Here is a 17,778-nt window from a genome sequence, read left to right on the forward strand (position 1 = left end):
TTTTAAGGCTGACTCATAGTGATTTGGACCAAAATTGAAATTATCATACCTTGATGCAATCAAAACACAGTTGTTTTATAAATGCATTTGTAATTGTTCATCATAATAAATTGTCAGAAAAACAGTTGCTTATTTCATAAACTATTTACAACCTATCTTTACCTCTTCATTAAAATCCTCTGACTACTACTTCATCATCTTTGTTGGAGAATACAGTGTAGCTCCTGATGCGTGGAAGATGTAGGCCAGATATTAAGCAAACCATGACTATGATAAGAAAGTACTCCAAGGAGGAACCCTCACCACTCACTCCTCTTCCTGTAAATCCAAAACTCACAATCTCTGTGCTAAGTCCATTAGTAGTTGTTTTGGTTTCTACCTCCAAAAACAGCCAAAATCCATATTTCTTTATACCTCCCATCCTAGTCCATCTTTCTTCACCTGGAAAAAATATCCTCCGGTGATGATTAACAAAAATAACAACAAAACTCACACCCTATGTCTATGTCATTCTTGTTATACATTATAATAACTTAATATAAACTGACTCCTTGCATTCCATTTTTCCCATATGTGATACAGATTGTTATTCAGTGTTTTTGTATCCTTGTGTTCTGTATCTGTCTTTTAAAAACACCATTTAGTTGACTTCTTTTTTTTCATCTAACCTTTGTCAAACTTTTAAATTGGAGCTTTTAGTCCATTTCTTTTTAAAGTAGTGACTGATATCTTTGGATTTAAGCATATCATCTCTTTGTGCCACTGTTCTGTGTTTGTTTTTTCTCGTATTTTTGCCTATATTGGGATTGATTATTTTTTATTATTCTCCTCTTCCCCCATTCTTGGAGTTTATACACTCACTAGAGGCCCAGTGCGTGAAATTCATGCACAGGTAGGGTCCTAGGCCTGGTTGGCGATCAGGACCAATCAGGGCCTTCTGGCTGTCGGCCGGGGCCTCCCTTCCTTGGCTGCCAGCTGCTGGCTGGGGCCTTCCTTCATTCCATGCTGCCTCATGGGGGTCAGCGCACTTCATAGCAAGGGATCAATCTCCTGGTTGAACTCCCACGGGGACAGTTTGCATATTAGGATCTTATATATATAGATTACTCCTTTAATTATTACCCTAGAGGTTACAATTAAAATATTACACCCCTGGCTGGTTTGGTTCAGTGGATAGAACATTGGCCTGCGGATGGAAGGCTCCCGGGTTCGATTCCAGTCAAGGGCACATGCCCAGCTTGTGAGCTTGATCCCCAGTGGGGGGGCGTGCAAGAGGCAGCCAATCAATGATTCTCTCTCATCATTGATGCTTCTCTCTCTCCCTCTCCCTTCCTCTCTGAAATCAATAAAAATATTTTAAAAAAATATTATATGCACATACCTTTTGAACATTTTTAACTCTATTTTTAGAACTCCTACCCTGTCCCTGACCAGTGTTTTCAGTGGTTAGACTGCGTCGACCTGCACACCGAAGGGTTGCAAATTCCCTTCAAGGATTCAATTTCTGGTCAAGGGGGCACATGGTTGCAGGTTCAATCACCAGCTCTGGTCAGGGTGCATGCAGGAGGCAAATATCTCTGACATTGATATTTCTTTCTCTCTCCCCCTTTTCCCCTCCCTTCCACTCTCTCCAAAAAAATCAATGGAAAAAATATTCTCAGGTGAAGATTAACAAAAACAACAAAACTCACACCCTGTGTATAATGTCATTCTTGTTAAATATTTTATTTCTCTATACATTTATCTCCAACAAGGTACTGCTTTGTACAGTCGATATTAAATTAGGATTATCCATTTACATTATTCATTTTGCTTTTTTCCATTTTCCCTGTGTGTCTGACTGTCCATCTGGGATCACTTTCCCTTTAGTCTAAGAACACTTCATATTTCTCTCTCTAGTGAAGATCTATCTACTGGTGGCCAGTAATCTGTTTCTGGTTTTCTTAAACTTTCTTTATTTCACCTAAATGGGTTAACATCTCTAGTATTGAATTCCAATTACCAAGGGTTTGGTTTTTTTAAGTACTCTTGATATATTGCCGGGAGCCGGTCCATCCTTGCTGTTTCAAGGGACCTGGCATATATGGCATACGGTTCTTAATATGTTTGCTCACCTTCTTGGCGCTGTATTTTAACCAAGGTCACCTCTCCGAGAAAGGTTGTTTCCCCACGTAGGAATTTTTCCCTGAAGTCAGGGAGGGGATGCCTCTCCTAGAAAGGTTGTTTCCCCAGGTAGGAATTTTTCCCTGAAGTCAGGGAGGGGATGAAACTCCTTAACTAAGTGCCAGGCAGGTAGTTAATCACTACAAACAATCATGCTTAAGCTACATAATCTTTACTCCCTGGAATGGAGATAAGAAACGCCCTAACCTTTGTAATAGAGATTGATAGGATTGAATCAACTGGTATAAATACAGATGTAACCAGACAGACAGAACTCAGAACACAGAACTAAGGACACAGGGCTTGGAAGACAGGACCAAGAGAGACAGAGCCTAGGCACAGAACCTACGCAGAACGTTCTCTAGAGACAGAAGAACTTCGCTGGCGAGAGCATGCCGGAGGATCCTGGACAGGGACTGGCCTCGGAGCCTGGAGGCAGAGCCTGGCGAGAGAGCATGGCAGGGGATCCTGGACTGAACCTGACTGCGGAGATTGGCAGGAGAGCCTGACTAGAACCTGGTGACTGAACCTGACTGGAGAACCTGATCAGAACCTCTCTGGAGATCCAGACCAGAACTTGGCTGGAGATCCGGGCTAGAGATCCTGGCTAGGCTGCTGATCAACTGAACGCTGTCTCCGTGTCCTTCCTTCTTCGCCGACTCCGTCCACACCTTTGGGGACCCCTGGACCCGCTGGGGCTAGACCCCGGCAATATATTATTTCATTGTCCTTTTTTGTTGTATTCTGCTAAAATCAACTGTCATTTCTATTGGTCATACAATGGTAGTCTGATTATTTTTTTCCTCTGATATTTCCCTATGTCCTGATTGTCAACCAAGGTTTAGTTTTCTTTTTATTAAACTTCTTAGATCATCAGCTTTGTAAAGTTCTCAGCCATTTATCTTCAAATATTGCTGTTGCACTACTCTATTTATCTCTGTGCCCCCCATAATATAACTCTAGTTATATTGTTAGATCTTCTTTCTATAGCCTCTGTCTCCTATTTCCTTTTTCTGTGCTTTTCATCTTTTATTTTTCATACTTCAATCTAGATTATTTTATGGCCCCCATCTTCCAGTTCACTACTTTTCTCTTCAGTTATGTGAAATTTGTAATTAAACTAATTGATTGAGGTCTTATATTTTTGCTTCTAGAATTCCTCATTGTTTACAGATTTCTTCCAAAATTGTAACTTTTGCCTTTTTATCTTCTTGAACATAGTAAGCATGATTATTTTAAAATTTGAATCAGAAACTCTAGTTCTGTTACTATTATGTGCTGTTTCTTCTTGTTTTCATTTATGTTTTACTAGAGGCCTGGTGCATGAAAATTCAGGCACTGGAGGTGGTCCCTCAGCCCAGCCTGCCCCCTCTCACAGTCTGGGAGCCCTCAGGGGTGGGAGGCGACCCGGCGATCAGGGGAAGGTGACGCCCCATCACACCTCTGCTGCTGCCACTGCCGGCAGTGCAAGCCTCGGCCAGCCCAGGTTACCTGAGGCTTGGGCGGCCCTGGGCAGCTGGGCAGCCGCCATCCGAGGCTGAGGGGCTGGGGGTCTCCGGAGGCAGGCATGCGGAGTGGCTGCTCCAGCCTGCTGCCCCAGTGGGGCTGAGCGGACTGGGTGCCGCCATCTCGTGGCTGTGGGTGCCGCCATCTTTGAGAGTGGGACAGTCAATTAGCATATTCCCTTCTTATTGGCCGTGGGCGCCACCATCTTTGAGGGTGGGGCAGTCAATTAGCATATTCCCTTCTTATTGGCTGTGGGTGCTGCCATCTTTGAGGGTTGGACAGTCAATTAGCATATTCCCTCTTTATTAGATAGGATTATCTCATATGGGCACAATTATCTTTTATTATGTCCAAACAACTATATTTGAAAAATTGTCTGTAGAATAACTTTGAGCCTAGGATGGTATCTTCCCCCAGAGAGTATATTTTAATTTGCTTCTATCAACTGCCTACAGCCACTAGAAATCTGTATCATCTCACTCCATTTTCAGGTTTGGACATGATCTATATATAGCTCATCTGCAGTCCCTGCAAAGGCTTGTGTTCTTCCAGTTTACTCTTATGTCTAGGATGCAGCCCTTTGAAATCAAAACCCAAAGCAAGGTAGTTCACCAAGCCCCAGTTTTTGGACACCAGTTTGCATCCCCCTGTACTGCAGAGGAGTCAGAAGCACAGCTCCACCTCTCAGCCTTCCACTCTGGTGTCAGTAAACACTGTCTGGGGAAAAACTCCAAGTATCAGACTCTCCTTCTTAGACTCTGTCTTCCCCTGGATCTGCGCCTGGAGTGTGAAGAGTTCATACATGGTGCGAGTGTAAAGTCATAGACCAGTGATGGCGAACCTATGACATGCGTGTCAGAGGTAACACGCGAACTCATTTTTTTTGGTTGATTTTTCTTTGTTAAATGGCATTTAAATATATAAAATAAATATTAAAAATATAAATCTTTGTTTTACTATGGTTGCAAATATCAAAAAATTTCTATATGTGACACGGCACCAGAGTTAAGTTAGGGTTTTTCAAAATGCTGACATGCCGAGCTCAAAAGGTTCGCCATCACTATCATAGACCAACCTCGTTAGCTTCCCTGTTACTTGAAATGAAAACATTGTGCTTTTTTTTTTCAGTGTTGAGATGGAGTTTATGTGGAGAAAAACAACACAATGATGTGTGTGTTTTATCAATGAAATCTATTTTTGTAACATTTGATTATCTCTTCTAATTTTAACATTTTATGTTTCCAGTTTACAAACTTTGTTACCAATTTGATGAAAAAATTTAGTTATTGGAGAGTATTGAAAATCTCAAAAGTTTGATAATATTCTATAATGTTAACATGTTTAAAGATAACTTGGTTTTTCAACTTTTACCCAAAATTAGTTTCTGTATTAGGATGAATAATTTAGGTTGAAATTACTTGTTGTTTTTAATCATCCTACTGAAGATTTATTTTACCTTATGAAATTATTTCATCCTCTTTCTGTATTGGATTGTAGCCTGTTTTCTTATTATAGTGCTTATATTTCTTCAAAGAAAACCACTGTTGACCTATTACTAATTTTGCTTATTGATTTGGTTATTTACATTTAAAAGTTATATTGTTTTGAAAGTTGCAAAATGGGATGGTTTAATGATAAATCAGCAAGAATTAATGTTGAAATATAGTTTTTTTCTCTATCCTGATCTAAATGTATAGGTATTTTTCTTTTGTTTCTTTAATAGATAGCAAATAATAAAGATGCACTGAGGAAGACATGGAACCCGAAATTTACGTTAAGAAGTCACTTTGATGGCATTCGAGCCCTGGCTTTCCACCCCATTGAGCCTGTTTTGATAACAGCATCAGAAGATCACACATTAAAAATGTGGAATTTACAGAAAACAGCCCCAGCCAAAAAGTGAGACTATTCTACTTTAACTTTATTTGAATATTTTAATTAACAGATTTTCAGCAGAAAAATACTGACTTTATTATTTACTATTGAATTCCCATATATCTCTTCTGTTCTTTCTTCACCATGTCATATAATTTAGAGTGGTTTCCCCTTTATACCCACAGTCTAATACTAGGTTAGAAAACTGACACTTAGGGAGGAATGGTGTGATCTGGTTCCGCAGGAGTCCTGATTACAATCCTTATACAGTATTTTAAATGTTTGTCACATTTGGGGAGCCCTTTAAATGTACTGAAAGTTCTCCTATTGCTGTAAATAGGTAGGTATAGGCATATATGATTATCACACTCCACCCCAATCTGTTCCATTGTTTCCAAGCTTTGGACTTTTGGAGTGGAAGGGAGGGAAGGTTAATTGGGAGGGAAGTGGGGACCCTCTTTGGCCTTGTCTTTTTGCCTTGACCCTTTAGGTACTTTCCACACTTTCTATATGTACCAAGATGTCTAGACTGGAAGGCAGTGTTGTTGCCATAGTATAACTGCTAGTCTTGGCCCCCTTGGTTTTTCTGTAGACATGGACAGACATGAGTTGGTGCAAACCCTTTTATCAGTCACCAAACTAGCCCTAATCTCACTTGTTGGGGTCCTTATTGGAGCTCCTTTCTTCCTTGGGTCCCATGGTCCAGAACCCAGCATCTGCCAGCAAAGACCCTTCTATAGTGTCAGGCATTTCTGTTATTAGAAGAGTAGAAATGAATTTCAAATGGAGGAGATTACAGAATTTTTATTATTGGTAGAGGATATCTGTTGCCCACTTAAAAGAGATCAGTGACAGTCCTGCTGCTGAGTCATACATAGACTAGATAAATACTTGATTTATCAGTATTTGTCAGCTGCACCAGATCAGATAAAAAAATTACTTCTGGTTATAAATTGTGCTCTTTGTCTTTCTGGTTCTTTGGTCACAGTGGGCATCACATTAGACTAGAGAATGTGAATGTGTCAGCATATATTCTTGACTAAATTTTAAGAAAAATATTGAAACATGTTTCTTGTTGGTGATAGCTTAGTAATAATACCTTCACTTGTAAATAACAGTGTCCTGTTCATCTTTGAACTTGAAACTTTGTAAATGACTTGAGGAGAGAGACCATATGCCTATAAAAATGTGCATACAATGTAGGATATGGTCAGTATTGGACTTTAAATCCAGTTTCCATTAACAGTCATGGCCAATTTAGGCACTGTAGAGTACTCATACACTCGTATTCTGAGTAATGAATGAACTGATGACTTGGACAGTTTCTGTAAGTGTTAAGGACAGACATATTAACCCGCATGGAAATACCAGGAAATTACAGAAAGTTCATGGTCCTGTCCTAAACTGTTTTTCTTGTAGAATCTCATTTAATCCTGTATTTGGTGTCATCCTATTTTTTGTTTGTTTCTTTTTAAACATAAAGGAATCTGAAATTCCAGAAGATTAAATAATTTGCCTAACAGCACTGGAAATTGAATCCAGAATTTATGATGTAATTCAGTAATATTGTTTACTGCTGAAACTTAGAGAGGTAAAAGCTGTCTTTTCTCTCTGATTTAGGAGTACATCTCTTGATGTGGAGCCTATCTATACATTCAGGGCTCATAAGTAAGTATGTGCTTTTTAAAAAATCAACATCACTATAAATCAGCCAGATTAGAATATTTTATTTTCTTTCACTTATGTATTTGTGTTATGTATTTTTGTATTTAGTAACTTTTTTTGTAATTGTAAAAGAAACAGGCAGATAATGTTAAAAATAAGTTTATCACTACCAAATAGGGATCGTTGCTGAAATTATATTTTATTTGCATGATGTTTAAATAATGTTTATATCTTTCTTAAAAGAAAGTTGAGGCAATTAGGTTGAAATATTAGAAATCCTGACTTTTTTCGCCTTAAATATAACCTACATAAAAATATTCAAGAATTTGTTATTGTGATCACATATTGCTTTTCCTGTTAAGCTTAAGGAATATCCATGGTCACTTGCTTTGTAACACAGAGATAACAATACTTTTTAAAAAATATATATATTTTTATTGATTTCAGAGAGGAAGGGGGAGGGAAAGACAGATAGAAACATCAATAATCAGAGAGAATCATTGATCAGTTGCCTCCTGAACATCCCCCACTGGGATCGTGCCTGCAACTTGGGCATGTGCTCTTAACTGGAATCAAACCCAGGACCCTTCAGTCTGCAGGCAGACACTCTATCCACTGAGCCAAACTGGCTAGGGCCACAATGTTTTTTATATAAAGGTTTAGATAGTAAATACTTGTAGGCTTTGCAAGACACACACACACACACAACACACACACACACACACACACATTTTAGTTTAGTTTGGACCTATAACCCTTTTAAAAATGTAAGCTGCATTCATAGTTTGAGGATTGTTCAAAAGCAGACCTTGGCTGGTTTGGGCCCATAGGCCATCGTCTACCAACTTTTGGTTTAGTAGAGGAAGAAAAATGAACAATGCTTTGATAGTATCATTCATTGTACAAAGCTAAAAAATAGAAAGCCATTTGAATAATTAAGTATTCTTAATTTTAGTAAGTCTTATTATCAGATTCTTTTTGAGACTAGAAATTGATTGTTATCTCCCAGAGGTCCAGTGCTCTGTGTGGTGATGAGCAGCAACGGTGAGCAGTGTTACAGTGGTGGTACTGATGGACTGATCCAGGGCTGGAACACGACCAACCCCAACATCGACCCCTATGACTCCTATGGTATGTGAGTCTCCAAAGATATGAAAGAATAAAATGTTTTCTTTTTATACATTTTACATAGCATTAAAGGAGAAAATGAGATATTTTAAAAAATAAATTGATAAAAGAGAACTATATCTTTATTTTGTTCAAAAGAACTTTTCCTATATTTAAGAACCAATTTGACATATAATGTAAAAGGAAAAATGTATTCTTCCTGAGTAAACAGTTCCCAACACCCAAAGTCTTATTGATGGGAGCTGCTGGCTTGATTGACAGTTGTTTTCCTCATTTTAGGCATCCGAGCAGTACTTGATACATTATTACTAATCTGTAATCATATTTCATCACTATCCTAATAAACAACTTTGAAGGAAAATGCATGTTGGCATCATCTTCTTGATCAATTATTGGACAGCATAGAGGCTAATGACTTTTCAAGTCCATGGCACCAAAATATTTGAAAGGTCTTATAAATTCAGAAGCTCCAGGAGGCACAAATCCTTATTATAATCTGTCACTAGCTATTACATAAAATTCCTTGTAAAAACTGGTTTAGGAATTGACTGTTTGGTGTTTTCTTAAATTCTAGAATGGTACAAAGTGTCATATTTACCATTAAACCATATTTTATTTTCATTATCACTTTAGATTAATTTTATCACCAAACCGAAGTAAAGATAAGAAATTCAATAAATAAAAAAATTTTCCAACATTTATTTAATAAGCATTTAACATATATTTTTGTGAGAGGTGAACCTCCTCTCTCTTCCCAGTTCTCTTGCTCATTTATGTGTTTTATGCTTTTCCTCACTTCTTTATCTAACAGAGGGTTGATCAGTTGTCCTCATTCTGTCCCACGCCAACCCTTCTGCTTTTGCTTTTGACCCCATTGTCTCTTGTTTCCTTTGAGGCTGCGTGGTACCCTCACCCACTCTCCACCCCAGGTCTCTCTAGCTCTCATCTTTAATCTCTTTGTTCTCTTCTCATCCCCTGAGCATATAAATAAATTAAGGTATCCCCCATCCTGAGCAAGGGGAAACCTTTTCTGGTTTTATTTCCCTCCCTGGCTTCTGTTTAGACTCTCTTTCCTTCACCATCTCTGTCTCCTTGATGGTGGAAAACACCGTCACTAGTTAATAATTCCATGTCCTTTCCCTGGGCACCACCTCCCTTTGTATTCCTGGTCACACCACTGAAGTATAACAAGATTTTCAGTCCTGATCCAAAGGGTATTTTACAGTCCTTGTTTTACTAGATGTATTGGCTCTCTGAAACTGTGGACCATTCCATCCTCTTTTAAATTTGTCCACTATTGGCTTTTTTTTTTTTTTAAACTATTGGCATTTTTGACATGTAACTCTGTGACAATTTCTGTTCCCTATCCTTCATAAACTCCTTTTCTTTTTCTTATCTTAAATATTGTCATTTATCAAGGTCTAGGCCCTAACTCATTCTTTGCATTGTTCACGCTAGGTGTCATTTTCCCTAAGAAGCTTTCGCTCATCCCAGTTACTGTCCATGTAACTGATTTCTGTCACTATTACTGTACTTGTCACACTGTCTTGAGGACAAGGATGATATTGTGTCTTAATCATCTGTGTGGCCTGGCATATAGCATAGTGCCTAACACCAGTATGTCTTTAATAAGTACTTTAGGGTATAACTGATAGAGGATATGGGACAGATAACAACAGTAACATTTTAAACTTAACCTCTGTGAGCCATCTTGAAGGTGAGGATTAATAGTTTGAAATTTGACTTTTATCATGAAATAGTGCTAAGTGACCCTCTCCCTGCCTCCTCCCTCCCTCTCCCCCCTGCACATCATTCATATGTCAGTTACTGCTGTTTGAGAATTTGGGGGTTTCTGTAGGTCTCAGTTCATGTCCTTTATGTCAGAGGCCCGTTGGTCCCAGGAATAACGGCCGTTCATGGTACTGTGGGATAAGTGGCCTGAAGGAGTATGTCCACAGTGCTCAAGGAGGTGGAGGAGGGAGGGATCTCTCTTCATGTTCTCAGGGAATGTGAGTGTGTTTTCTCTGAAGTAGTTAAATTCAGATGATTTATTTGTGTTAACATGCTCTTTAAAATATCTAGACAAATGGAAGAAAAAAGGGAGGGAGAATGAAATGCCTAATTTTTTAAAATAGAAAAATGTGTACTTTGTAATTTTAATTTCTAAATTTTTAACCCTACATTTGCATATTTCCAAGCCTATTTTTAATTACAGCATTTCAGAAAAAATTATAGACAGTAGGAAGCATATTTTATACTGTTATCATGTCCTTTTGTTTTCTCTGGACTCTAAGTTCCTTTGTAAGTTGTCTTTCTCCTGACTTTGCCTTCTTGCTGTTTTCTGTAGACCCTTCTGTTCTAAGGGGCCCTCTGCTCGGCCACACCGACGCCGTCTGGGGTCTGGCTTACAGTGCAGCTCACCAGCGTTTGCTGTCCTGTTCAGCAGATGGCACTCTTCGTCTATGGAACACAACGGAGGTTGCTCCAGCCTTAAGTGTGTTTAATGATAATCAAGGTACATACTTTTAAAATCATTTCACTGAATCTTTTATAAAATTCTAAATTATCTATGTCTTATTATAAAAACAAGCATGCAAATAAATAAATGATTCCATAAACTCTTACTGTTTAAATTTAATTTGAAGGGTTTTTGAAGTTGTAAAAATATGTATATTTGAATTTTCAACTTACTAATATTATGTATAAGTTTTAAAAACATAGTATTTTGTGAAAGAACACATCTTTAAAAAATTTTTAGTTGAGATATAATCTGGTTTTTACTGTATATAAATTATAAGAATACATTTTAATGAGTTTGACAAATGCATAACTCTTGCATCAAGATATAGAACATTTTGTTTACGTCCATAAACTTTTTTTATGATCTTCCCAGTCTATCCCCTCTCCCCATTCCTACCCACAGGTACCCACTGTTGTGATTTCTTTCATCATAGATTAGTTTTGTCTATTCTAAAACTTCATATAAATGAAATCATAAAATGTGTACTCTTTTTGTGTCTGGCCTTTTACTCTCACGATAATATTTTTGTGATTCATCCATGTTGTAGTAAGTATCAATAATTTATTTATATTGTTTAGTAGTATTCTATTAAACCACAGTGTGTTTATTCATTTACTTCTTAATGGACATTTGGATTGTTTTCAGTTTTTGACTGTTTTGAACAAGCTGCTGTGAACATGCATATGTTTTTATTATAGGTGGGTAAAGACTTGGAGTAGAATTGTGTGTTTGACCTTATGTGAAATTGCCAGACTTTTTCCCAGAGTGGTTATGCCATGTTACACCACTGACAGCAATGTATGAGAATTCCAGTTGTTCTACATCCTTAGTTACTAACATTTGGTGTTGTCAGTCTATTTAATTTTAGCCATTCTGACGTGTAGCAGTATTTCATTGTGATTTAATTTGCATTTCTTTGGTGGCTAATTCTTTTGAGCACTTTATTTGTGTGCTTATTGGCCATTAATATATCTTCTGTAATATACACATTTTTAAACTGTTTGCTTTAGCTAGATTTTGAACCAAATGGAAAAATCAGGTTATATTCATAAATACATATTCTATTTTTTATGTTTATAAATAAGCTTCAAGTTTTAACCAAGTTTTACCTATTATAGATGATAAATAAAAATACCTTCTTTATTCTTGAGCTGTGATAGATAATGTGTGTCTAGGTTTTGGTGAGTTGCCTGCATTTAATATTTGCATGATTACCAGTAACAATTTGGAGCTTTATTTCTTAAATTCCATGTTTTTGATAAGTTAGAATTCCCACTAAGAGATGGGCTTTTAAAATGAAGAATTTCCAGTGATGCCGCTCTAAGCTCCAGGTTGAGGTAGAAGCAGCAGAACTTGTAGTCCATACATGTTTTTCATTTATTTTTTGAATAAAGGCTTGCATTCCATTTATGTATTAAGTGAGTAATAGGTAGAAAATGTGCTGAACAGGTAAGAGTAATGAAATAGGCTAGGGCTAAAAGAAAAAAAAAATAATCTCCATTGAATGGCAGTGGGCAAATTCTTATCCTAATGTCGAGCCTTATTTACTCCTCAAAGAAATCATGCTATTATTTGTTTTGCTATATTTTAAGCACATTGTTAAGAAGACCCTCTAATTAGCATTCTCTATGAATATGTTCTGACTTTTTTAGAATTTGGAATTCCTGCCTCTGTGGATCTAGTAAGCAGTGACCCGAGCCTTATGGTAGCATCATTCAGCAAAGGATATACAAGCATCTTTAACATGGAAACACAACAACGGATTCTCACTTTAGAATCCAATCTAGATACGAGTATGTATAATAGTCTTTAAGTAGTCTTCATCACAGCGAAAGAGTTGACTCTGAAAAATGCTTGTCATTCTAAAGTCTTCAGCCTGCTAAATCACAGAACATAGTTGCTTAATTAGAAGGATATAATGACTTACAATTGATTTTAAGTCTTTGGGTTAAGGTTATGCACATTTATAACTATACTGTTTGAAATAGCATTTGACCTATTTATTCCAAAGAGGAGTAAAGTTGATTTTATGCCAAATGATTAGTTTTCAGTTTTGTTTGAAGAAAATATTTATTTGGAATGTAAAATATTTTTCATTTCTCACAGTATTTTTTCAACCAACTTAACTTTATATTAATGATATAATTTGACACTGCTCCTTACTGATTAGAATATAGATTAAGTTGTGCCTCTCAAAATTCCAAATCTGAAGCTTCTTATTGGATACAGGAAGCCAGGAGATAATTTCTCAGGTTGTGAAGAATATACTACAGAATTATTTTGTTTGGGGCTTTTTTAACTATTGCTTCCTATCTTTATTCCTAATCCAGACAATCACAGTTTAGGCTGCAGTTGCTAAACATAGGTAGCAGGTAGTGCCTCTAGATTTATCAGAATAGTATTGCTCTGGCAGCTCTCATTTCCTAACATTAAAATTATGAACACAATTTCAGAATAAACTAACTAAAACACTAAAGTGACATCATTTACTTTTTCAGTCTCTTAGGAGAGTATTCAGTTCTCTTTTGTGTGAAGAAATAGTAGCTTTGACTAATTTGTGTTGTTTTTAATTTTTTCTTTTTAGCAGCCAACTCTTCCTGCCAAATAAATAGAGTCATTAGTCACCCCACTCTTCCCATCAGCATCACTGCTCATGAAGACAGGCACATCAAATTCTATGATAACAATACAGGTAAGAATGTATTAAAAATCAATTAATATTAAAGCAAAAAAGAAAGTCTTCACTCTGTGTAGGCTGATTTTGCTATCTGTCCATGACTTTATCATCAGGCACTGAAATATGGGTACTCTCCCAGCTCAATTCCTGATCATTTCATTTAGATCTGCTGAGAACTACTTATTGTGATATCATATAGAATTATCTTAGTTTATTTAATATTAAGTACATGCTATATTTTTGCCCTGGAGTCAAGGTTATCAGTAGGAACATAATGAAAATGTATTCAAATACCAATAAAAATGATCTCTTACTGTGAATATACTTACAGAAAGTATAAGTAGAGGCATCTATGATCACTATATTTTGTTTGAAATTATTCGTTTTTGAATAGCCTTAGTGTTCAGATGGAAAATCCCTGAGTCATTGGTTATATTTTATTCATTTTCACATGGACTGATCTTTTCTGCATTATAATACTGACTATTTGGTGCTCATTGATTTGAATTGGGCCTTTTCCATTTTTTATTGAATTACATTTCACTAGTCTAAAGGAAATTCATGAAGAGCTCTGCTGGGAGAAAACACTGTTATCAGCCATATTTACCTGAGTGTCCGCTATTGGGTTTGTAAATACGTTGACTTTTGCTGACTTTGCTTAGCTGTGAGTGATGAGTAATTTAATGTTCTCAAACTCTAGAATATATTGTCTCCACCAAAATTATGGCCAGTTTTCTCTCTGTTCCTTTATCTTTGTATCAGTTTCTTCTTCTGTTCCCACAATCCATATAATTTTCTTGTAGCTAAAGGATGCAAAGTAGGTGGTTAATGCTGAGTTCTAGTCGATGCACATGGCTTAAAGGGATATCTCTTTACAAATTACTGACTTTTATATTGTGATTTGAAAGACAAAAATATAATCTGGAATTTGAGCTTTTGTTTCTCATCAGGAGCATGGCCAGAGTAGGGAGGGCGATCTGTTCTAAGTGATGAAAAAAAGCTATTTATGCAGTAAGTACACAGAGAGGGGTGACTGAAGAAACCAGTATAACATAGTAACTGGCATATATTCGTGGAAAGCTATTAATAAAGAATAACAATCTCTTTTTCCAAAGGCAAACTCATCCACTCAATGGTAGCCCACCTAGAAGCCGTTACAAGTTTAGCGGTTGATCCTAATGGCCTGTACTTGATGTCTGGCAGTAAGTACATCAGCTACGGATAATTTATTTATTCTTATCATTTTCATGTTAATGTAGTTTTTTAAAAAAATTAATCAATCAATTAATTAATTATTTTTTTTATATAGGTCATGACTGTTCAATACGTTTATGGAACCTAGAAAGTAAGACATGTATCCAAGAGTTCACAGCTCATCGGAAAAAGTTTGAAGAATCAATTCATGATGTAGCTTTCCACCCATCCAAATGCTATATAGCCAGTGCTGGGGCTGACGCACTGGCTAAAGTCTTTGTATGATAGAATGCATCTTCTTCACCTTCTATCTCTTTATAAATAACCAACTGCACAAAAGAGATACAGAAGACCAGGGAAAGAATCAACACATTCTGCCCTTTTGTTCTGCTGAAGGAGCACAGAGAACATTTGTAAAGTATAGTTTTACAATTCGTATATACTGTTTTCTAAAACTAAGGTTTGTTCAGGTTGCTGCAAGCTCAGCTGAATCTGGAGCCTGAAAACTGTTTGTTTCAGATTTTCCCCAAAATAGGAACTTTTATTTCTGGAGTAGTTCTCATTCGCTAGGCAGGCCTGAGCGAACATAGGTTTAGCTTGTCCCCTGTTGAGTAAATAGGGCACGTTATAAAGGATAACAAAAAGCTCCTTGGCTGGGAATGAGTAGAGGAAGAGCGGAAATTTAGACCTAGTTCTCCCCTGAGAAGTCTTGTTAAACACATTAGGTAGTCAAAACAGTAATCTGTACCATATCTGCTGTACTAATCCCTATGAGTATAATGACCAGGCAGTGTTAAAATGAGTTTTTAACCTAGCTCTCCTTTCAGCTGTTCACATACAGCACCTGGCAAAGCATTTTACCTATTGGGGGGAAAAAGAAATGCAATAATATGTCAAATATATTATTATTCAGAAATGCTAAACAGATACTCAGTTTGTAAGCACATTTCTGTATTGTATTACATTTTTGAAAGTGGATTTGGTATCATTCTAAAATTTAGTTGTCAAAAATACCATTGTGAAGAGTAGTTGATAGAGTCTGCTTTTACTAAAGGATTTAACTTAATTCTGTTTATTTTTAAGGGCAAGCAGGGCATATAATTCTATTAATTTTAAAACTCACTTTATTCACATGGTATTTATAGTATCAGAGTGATTATTTCATATAGATAAAATCTTAACTTTTCAGTGGTTGAAAAGATGGTGGTTATTTGCAAGTACTCATTTATCAAAACCCACATAACCACACTTCAGCTGATCTCTGCTCTTTCTTCTTTGTCTCTCATATTCAAATTATCTGACACTTACTGAAAAAATACTTCATAATTATGTTTTAACAGTCCAAAGGGTATGGTTAATCTCAGCTGCTTTTGCAGACATACTAAATAAAGCAAATGTTTTTTTACCTCAGAAGTCCTCCCTTAGCATCTCCAATAAGAACCTCTTGAAAATCTGGATGGAAGGGTTCAGTGTATAATGTTGGGTAAATAGTTCTCTCTCTCTTTTCCGCTCCCTACCCTTCTTCCATTGTTTAAAACACATGTTTAATGGCCAGTAAGTCAATATTGTTTCTGGGGGAAACCATATATTAAAGGACCAGGGGTCCCTGAGCTCCTTGCCTTTGACCAACATGTGGCAGCTCTTGGGAGTCCCATGACCCACTCTCTGAACCTGGTATTCAGACCTCATCCCTGCAACTCTTGCCTCTCCTCACACACTCTTGTTCATTCAGAATGTCAGAGACCAAGCTAGAAATTAGAAATAAATTACTAATGTCCACCTTTTCAGTAAAATGTATATGCCGTAGGCTCTCAGACTTTACAAAATCCATATCCATAAATATCTTAACCTTTTATACAATTCCTACATTCCTGTCCCCACATATTCCATTGTCATAACATTTGCACTTCTAATGATATTTCTCCTTGAAGAAGTATCATGGTGTTAATGTGGATAACTGTTTTTTCTTTAAAATTACTGCTTGTCTGCTTCTAGAAATCTGCAATATACAGGCAAATTTTCTTTAAAGTTAAGGGCCTGTGCTAAATGCTTGGTTGATATACAATATGCTTTAATATTTTGACACAGCTACCTTGTCATTTCATCTGAGCTTTGGTTAACAGTGGGCTCAAGGAACTCTTGTATAATCAAATGAATTGACCTGGACATGAGCTACCACATCATAGCTGAGCTATATACCAGGTGGATGTTTATATTCCCATGCAGACATGGAATTTCACATTGTGTAATTTCATACTGTGTTTGTGGAATTCCTCTTTTGGTTCTTCACAAAGTAAAGTAATGCTGTTGCTAACCTGACATTTGTAGAAAGATACTGGAAAATTCTAGCCAGATGCCCACCCTTCTTGTATTTATGATGGACAACTACAAAGCTATTCTTTAATTACCTCCCATGGTCTTCAGTACCTTCTTTACTTATGCCACTGAAATTCTCAAAACCAAGACTTTTCTCTTCATCTGCATTTCATAACTCACAGCTGAATTTTTTCTGATAGTGAGTGGAAAATAACCACGAGATAATGTAAACAGTAGTGTAAGTGATGGAACTGTTGAAAGTTCCTTAGGAAGCCAATGCTGTGCCACTGGAGAGTGTACACAGAAACAGATTCCTCTCTACTAGCGCTGTGTGATGTCAGCCTAGAATTGAGTCAAAGTGTCTTCCAGCCAGATAGAAACATATCCATGTGTCTGATTTCCCCCTCAGCCCATCAGAAAGGTGAACAAAATGAAAAAAATCAAATTCTAACAGTCATTGACATGCTTTCATAGGGCTTAGTTTGTAAATATTTTGGATGAAATGTATTGGAATAGTATGAAAATCATCAGAAGATGTGGGTTCCCGCCTTATTTTCCTATGCTGTGGGTACATCTGTGGGAGCTTGCAGCACCCTTCTCTAAACTCAGCTGTCATTTGGAGCTCATTTGCTACTCAAACCATAGATAGATATTTAACATGAGTGATATAATGACCTTCAGTATTTTTCTATTGAACAAGTTTATCAATTTTTGCCATTAAACAGATAATTAG

General features: G+C 36.8%; 1 protein-coding gene across 2 annotated transcripts in view; it reads left to right on the top strand.

The window, feature by feature from the left end:
* Positions 1 to 15,606, top strand: part of STRN (striatin) — a 75,393-nt gene extending 59,787 nt beyond the window's left edge. For both annotated transcript variants that reach the window (XM_059660091.1, XM_059660093.1), the window contains 8 exons: positions 5,393 to 5,568; positions 7,165 to 7,212; positions 8,219 to 8,340; positions 10,685 to 10,852; positions 12,511 to 12,651; positions 13,443 to 13,550; positions 14,651 to 14,737; positions 14,845 to 15,606. In XM_059660091.1, the coding sequence (XP_059516074.1) occupies positions 5,393 to 5,568; positions 7,165 to 7,212; positions 8,219 to 8,340; positions 10,685 to 10,852; positions 12,511 to 12,651; positions 13,443 to 13,550; positions 14,651 to 14,737; positions 14,845 to 15,014 (1,020 nt within the window). In that variant the 3' untranslated portion in view covers positions 15,015 to 15,606. The remainder of the gene's footprint in view (positions 1 to 5,392; positions 5,569 to 7,164; positions 7,213 to 8,218; positions 8,341 to 10,684; positions 10,853 to 12,510; positions 12,652 to 13,442; positions 13,551 to 14,650; positions 14,738 to 14,844) is intronic.
* The last annotated feature ends 2,172 nt before the right edge of the window (positions 15,607 to 17,778 follow it).

This window comes from Myotis daubentonii, chromosome 12 (genome assembly GCF_963259705.1).
Source record: "Myotis daubentonii chromosome 12, mMyoDau2.1, whole genome shotgun sequence".
Classification (NCBI taxonomy): domain Eukaryota; kingdom Metazoa; phylum Chordata; class Mammalia; order Chiroptera; family Vespertilionidae; genus Myotis; species Myotis daubentonii.